Source organism: Euphorbia lathyris, chromosome 9 (genome assembly GCF_963576675.1).
Source record: "Euphorbia lathyris chromosome 9, ddEupLath1.1, whole genome shotgun sequence".
Classification (NCBI taxonomy): domain Eukaryota; kingdom Viridiplantae; phylum Streptophyta; class Magnoliopsida; order Malpighiales; family Euphorbiaceae; genus Euphorbia; species Euphorbia lathyris.
In genome coordinates, this window is record NC_088918.1 from 65650522 (window position 1) to 65657403 (window position 6882).

At 36.2% G+C, this 6882-nt stretch overlaps 2 protein-coding genes across 2 annotated transcripts; one reads left to right on the top strand and one right to left on the bottom strand.

Annotated features, from left to right (window-relative positions):
- The first annotated feature begins 1110 nt into the window (after positions 1-1110).
- On the top strand, positions 1111-2575 carry LOC136205110 (L-type lectin-domain containing receptor kinase S.4-like). The gene has a single exon (XM_065995593.1). It carries the CDS (start codon positions 1326-1328, stop codon positions 2409-2411), a length of 1086 nt encoding a protein of 361 aa, XP_065851665.1. The 5' UTR covers positions 1111-1325; the 3' UTR covers positions 2412-2575.
- Positions 2576-3431: 856 nt separating this feature from the next.
- Positions 3432-6220, bottom strand: LOC136205109 (tubulin beta chain-like). The gene is made up of 3 exons (XM_065995592.1): positions 5687-6220; positions 4568-4837; positions 3432-4481 (listed from the first exon to the last, which is right to left on the bottom strand). Exons 1-3 carry the CDS (start codon positions 6078-6080, stop codon positions 3811-3813), a joined length of 1335 nt encoding a protein of 444 aa, XP_065851664.1. The 5' UTR covers positions 6081-6220; the 3' UTR covers positions 3432-3810.
- Between the last annotated feature and the right edge of the window lie 662 nt (positions 6221-6882).

Below are 6882 nucleotides of genomic sequence, written 5' to 3' on the forward strand. Positions count from 1 at the left end.
AATTAATGTAAAACGTCCGACACTATAAGTCTATGCAGTACTTTTCTGCATAGTAAAGTACTATTTGGGACTTATATACGCTTTAAATAAAGCGTCTTAGACTTTAAGTACCAGACAATACTTTTACTACCCTAAAATCATCAAATGTTTCCATAACCCCTTAAACATATAATTAGATTTTTTCACTATCACAAACATGTCTTTAACCCCGATATCATTTATAAACCTTCGTTGTTCAAAATTTAAAGAGCTCAAACATGCTTCTATTTGCTGATCTAGCATGGACGTGATCACGATGAGCTCTATGATGCTATTACTTGTAACCACTAGAAACCAGTTTGTGTTTGGCGGAGCTAATGTAGAGGGAATGTCAGAGATCGATGTGATTATGAAGCTATTCAGCTGGATCATGGTGCTGATGTTCATTCCATACTCACCGCACCATATAACCGAGGATTACACTAAATAAAATACACTACTTTGTGTATGAAAAGGGAAATAATTACAAGACAAAGCCATTGTGTTGTGTTTAAGAAGGTTCGTTAAACCGACTGTTTGTTTTACCCAAAAGTCTGACTCACCCTATCTTCCTTATTATTTATTAATTATACTCAAATAACCCAAAAGCACGCGCATATTAGTTTGTCTGAGACTATATTGCTATAGTAGACAGGCATTGTATTGTGTGCACACCCCATCTCCGTCTTTTTCATTTTCCTTATTTTATGTTTTAACTTTTAACTTTTACAGCACTACTCACTGCGCAATTTGGATTGTGGTCCTCCCACTTTCCATAATCCTTTTGCTTTCTTGCTCCCACTATTCTACTTTTCACCTAAATAACCTATTCTTTTCAAAAATGGATTTAATTTCTGAGTCACACCAAATTTGGGGTTTTCTTTAAAAAACTTTTTTGGGGATAAAATATAGAAATACCCTAAACTTTATAAATATTACATTTAATAAAGATGGGATATTTTCAAACGTTATTAAAGGATAAATTACACCCAAGGCCCCTTACTTTAATAATTTTTAAAGTTGAAGAAATAGAAGGGCATAATTGCAATATTAGAAACATAATATTCCCTCAGTCAGCAGCCACTCAACGAAAGTGAGTCAGAATTGCAGAAACGAGTAAACGTATTTAATTTTCAGAACCTCCAACTCAACCATCCCCCTCTTATTCTTTACTTTCTTCCATTGCTTTCTTCATATTAAAATTAAAATTAAAAATCCCCAATATGTAAATGGGTTCATCTCCCAAACCCTAGAATCCCACTTCCAACACCCTCTAAATCCAGTTTCTCTTCTAACCCATTTTGCCCATGGCCGCGTTCTTCATTTCCACTTCACTTTTTGCTCTCTGTTTCATCCTTTTTTACCCCCAATTGCTGCTTTCAGACCCAATTTCCTCTTTTTCTTTCCAAAGGTTTGATAAAGTTTCCAACTTTGCTCTCTACGGTGATGCCAGTGCGGTTTCTAATGGGTCTGCGCTTCAACTCACTAACTCGGTGAATTCTAGTTCTGGGCGAGTCATGTACAAGAACCCAATCAAACTCGCTCGAGGTAATAATGAGAACCCTGTCAAATTGGCTTCTTTTTCAACTTACTTGTCGTTTTCGATGACGCCGGAAAATGGAGATGGGTTGGCTTTTGTTATGGTTTCTGGTGGTTTTAATGTTAGTGCTTTTGATACTAATAACCCATTTGGGCTTTCTTTAAGATCAGAGAAGAGTGGTTCTGAGATTGTTGCTGTTGAATTTGATACAAAGAGGGATTTTAAGTATGATGATTTGGATGGAAATCATGTGGGGATTAATGTGGGAGGTTTTGAATCAGTTAATGCTTCATCTGCTAATGTGATATTGAATAATGGGAGTAGATTAAATGCTTGGATTGATTATGAAGCAAGTTCAATGAGATTAGAGGTGAGATTGAGTCAATTTGGGGATTTAAAACCAATGGATCCATTGTTATCTTACCAAATTGACCTATCAAAACTTTGGAAGGATGAAAATGTTTATCTTGGCTTGAGTTCATCAAATGGGAACTCCTCTAATTCCTCTCATTCCTCTCAAACATGTCTAATATATTCTTGGAGCTTTCTACTTAGGGGATTTCCTCATTGGATGCATTCTGAACCGTTGGATCCAGAAACTTTTGGTAAGAATGCAAAACCTGTTGTTGTTATTCACAAGAGAAGTACTTGTGTTTTGAGAGTGCTTGCTGCTATGATCTTTGGTACTGCTTGTGGAGCATTGGGGGCATTTATGGTATTGTATCTGTGGACTATCTTCGGTGATCGGCGGCCAGTGGTGCCGGAGGTTTGTTCTTCTGTGCACCCTGTGGATTTTGAATACAAGAAAGTTAAGGTAGTTGTAGAGAAAGCCGTCGAAGATGGCAAGCAGTAGATTGGTTTTGAAATGGGTTTGTTTTGAATGTTTTGCTGTGTTGTAAATTCATGTTCTTTTCTGTAGTTTTATTTTGCAGTTTTGATGTGTTGTAACTGATGATCAATTGTTCAAAATGTAGGTTTTGTTACATATTATCTAGTGATTTAAGTATTCCATTTTACTCCTTTTGTTTTCTTCTTTATCATTAGACTCTAATCAGCTATTTGTCACGGGGTTAGACTTGGTTATGCTAAAGTCCCTGTGTGGCGCCGAGACTCTCCTTAGCCTCGGGCAAGTCAACCTGCTGATATCAAGAGCTTTTCTCCCTTGTAAGCATTCTGTCAATTCCTACTACTCGCAAACCACTTCTGAATACCATTACACTAGATTCCCGTGTATCAAACCTCGACCCTTGAGGAGCACACACCATAGTCCGCGATGGTTCATAGTGTCCATAGGGCTCCTTCCCTATAGGAGACATCTTATCTTCTCTTTCCCAAAGCCGGATGCCCAACTTGGGGTCTGCAACGAACACCTATTGATATGTTTTATTCATCATTTCGTGTTGAAATCTTCCTTGAAGTTGTGTCTATGTTTGTTTGGGCCAGTTAGCCTACGGATCAACTGCTTTCTTTTCCGATTCTCACCCTACTCAATTCAGATTATTTGGCATTCAATATCTCATAATCTTAGGTTTTCTTCTGCATTTATATCGATGCAGACAAATATTACTCCTACATTCTTCTATTAGATTTTGAATGCTACTTTCCATTGTTAATAGCTATAGTTTATATCAGCTTGTGAACTAAGAGACAACTCATCTGATATACAGTAAAACCTCTATATAGGAATACACTTGGGACCGGACTATTTGTATAACAATTGGGAGGTTATTCCTATATAGAGGTTGGTATAACAAAGACTCTCAGCACTTGGGACCAAACTTTTGTATAACAATTGGGAGGTTATTCTAATATAGAGTATTCCTATATAGAGGTTCTACTGTATCACGATTGACAGGATTATTACAGCATCGGAAACAGAAGGATCTAAAATGCATATTGTATTAGTAAACATATGTATTGCACATTCATACTAGCCATTTACATTTGCTCCTTATATAGCAATTAAGGAGTCAAAATTTAGTGAATGCAACAGTTGATTTAGGAGCCATTTGTACAAATGCTCATTTGTATCCAGACAAGATAAAATCACTTCCAAAAGTCACAAGAAGTGAGTAAAAAAAAATCAGTGGCCCATTTAACCGCAATGCTTGCAACTACTCAGAATGATAATGATCCCATTCTTTTCGCAGAAGCCAGAGTAATCCTATTCCGTTGTTGCCAAAAGATTTGCAGATGAAGTAGCAAACTTTTGCATCCACAGCCCAACTTCAACCTAACACAATAGGCCAACATTACATGTCATTGGCTCCGTCTTCTTCCTCCTCATAGTCCTCATCAACCGTTGCATCTTGGTACTGCTGATATTCGGAAACCAAATCATTCATGTTGCTCTCTGCCTCTGTGAACTCCATCTCATCCATACCTTCTCCGGTGTACCAGTGCAAGAAGGCCTTCCTCCTGAACATGGCAGTGAACTGCTCGCTCACGCGGCGAAACATTTCTTGAATTGAAGTCGAGTTTCCGAGGAACGTGGATGCCATTTTCAGCCCTGTTGGTGGGATATCACAGACAGTTGATTTCACATTGTTTGGAATCCATTCAACAAAATGGGATGAATTCTTGTTCTGAACATTCATCATCTGTTCATCCACTTCCTTGGTGCTCATTTTCCCTCGAAACATAGCTGAGGCTGTTAAATACCGGCCATGGCGCGGATCTGCAGCACACATCATGTTCTTTGCTTCCCACATTTGTTGGGTGAGTTCTGGGACAGTGAGAGAGCTGTATTGCTGGGATCCACGAGAGGTAAGAGGAGCAAAACCGACCATGAAGAAATGGAGACGCGGAAAGGGGATAAGATTCACAGCAAGCTTTCTTAGGTCAGAATTAAGCTGGCCTGGAAATCTCAAGCAGCATGTGACTCCAGACATTGTAGCTGAAATCAAATGGTTCAAGTCACCAACTGCAGCAACAAAAACAGAAATGTTAGCATCAAAGTTTTGATGATTGAGAGCAGGAGAAGAAAGGAAAACGGGAAATGTTTCTTACAGCTTGGAGTGGCAAGTTTAAGTGTACGGAAGCAGATATCATAAAGAGCTTCATTGTCAAGAACCATACATTCATCAGCATTTTCAACAAGCTGATGAACAGAAAGAGTGGCATTGTAAGGCTCAACTACTGTATCAGAGACCTTAGGAGACGGGAATACAGAGAAAGTTAGCATCATTCGATCAGGATATTCCTCTCTAATTTTAGAGATCAAAAGAGTTCCCATACCAGACCCTGTTCCTCCTCCTAAAGAATGGCAAAGCTGAAATCCTGCAATTATGCAAACAATCCCCGATTCAATCCAAATGAAAAAAAAAATCCAAAATAATAAGCATTTCAAGCCATTGATCTCTTGTGATTCTTAAGACTTAAGCCCCAATGTTTCAATTTGACATGTTAAGCTTCAATCAATTATAATATACGCATTGATCCATAACTACTAGTAAAATATGCAATGGTATGTTTCACATTTTATACTGCATTTTTAACGAGTCATCCATTGACTTAGAAAATAAGGAGTATTGTTCCTATAGGCTATAGCCAAATAATTGGAATTGTAAAAAATGTCAGTTTGTCAAAGATAATCTTCATAAACAAAGGTCTAATAGTATCTCAAACAAGGATAATTTTCTAAAGTATATAAAAAGTCATATATCTTTCCAATTAAGAAATATGAACTATCAAAACACCCTCACATCTAGAACAACTATCTAGTGTATGAAGAATATCATAGGTGACCTAATATTGAATACAAGGTTATATTATAATATAAACAAACGTCTACCTCAACCTAAACAAATACCTAACTCATCCAAAAAAATATTTCAAAATGCGAATTGCCTAATTAAGCAATATTGGATATCTAACAAATTGAGTTTACTACTTGATTTTTCTTTTTCAAATTAGTTTAAAAATAACATATCTCAATACGATCATATGATAATTGATATGCCTTTGTTTTTTTAACACTATCATATTGGATTGATTAGTGAAGAATTAAATTAAATTAATACCTAAAGCATTTTTAACCAGATCCTAACCTAAATTTATTGATCATTTATATAAAAAAAGAAAAAAGGCAAACAACGATTGAATCACAAAATCATCCAAAAACCATACCCTGCAAGCAATCACAATTCTCAACTTCTTTGCGAACAACGTCGAGGACAGAATCAATCAACTCAGCCCCCTCAGTATAATGGCCTTTCGCCCAATTATTTCCAGCACCAGATTGACCGAAAACGAAATTATCAGGTCTAAAAATCTGACCATAAGGCCCAGAGCGAATGCTATCCATGGTACCTGGCTCAAGATCCATTAAAACAGCCCTCGGAACATACCTGCCGCCACTCGCCTCATTATAATACACATTCAGCCTATCCAGTTGAAGATCACTATCGCCGTAGTAGTTGCCGGTCTCATCTATACCGTGTTCGGCACAGACTACTTCCCAGAATTTGGCTCCGATCTGGTTCCCGCATTGGCCTCCTTGAATATGAAGGATTTCACGCATTTTTGGATTTGGGAGGAAGATGAAAGAGAGGGTTTGGTGGAGAGAAAATAGAGATGAGAGGAATTCAATTTTGGAGCATCTTGTAGATTTATATATTTAATCAAACGGTTTTATTGTTTGAATTAATGGTAAAGCGGGGCTTGTTTTTTAATTGGTGAGAAGGAGCTGTGATGAAAAAAATTTCTTTTTTCTAAATTAGAGTTTACAACTAAATGATTTCTAATAATAAAATAAAATAATTCAAATTCAACATGTTAAAATTATATTACCATTTTAATTAAGAGAATTTTAATTTTTAAAAACTTATGTACTAGATTGTCGTATTTCTTTGTTTGACAAATTTTTTTCGTTGGATTTCATATATTTTATCGAATTTCTTAATTTGTTTGATCTGTAACTGTTGTTCATTATCATTTCATTTGTAATCTTTTCTGGTTTAACAAAAGCAGAAATGATAGATCATTTTCGTAGAACACTAGGTCTACGAGATTGCAAAAAAATGATTCAGATCTGAAAATTATGAATGGGTTAAATGAAGAAGTCAGAACTACAATTGCTTCTCTACCAATTTGGAATGACAGACAATATATGTTCAATTTGTTGTTTGTGTTAGTAGTACCTTTACTGACTTTTTTTTTACTCTTTGTAGTTTATTTCTTGCTCTCGTGGATCATGTATCAGACATAACTTATACTTATGTAAAGTTTTATTCCTTACCGTTTTTATACTATTATTGTACTCTTCTTGTTATCTAATAAAATTTTAGCATTCTAAAAAAAAAAGTTTGTCACTAAAGAAGTAT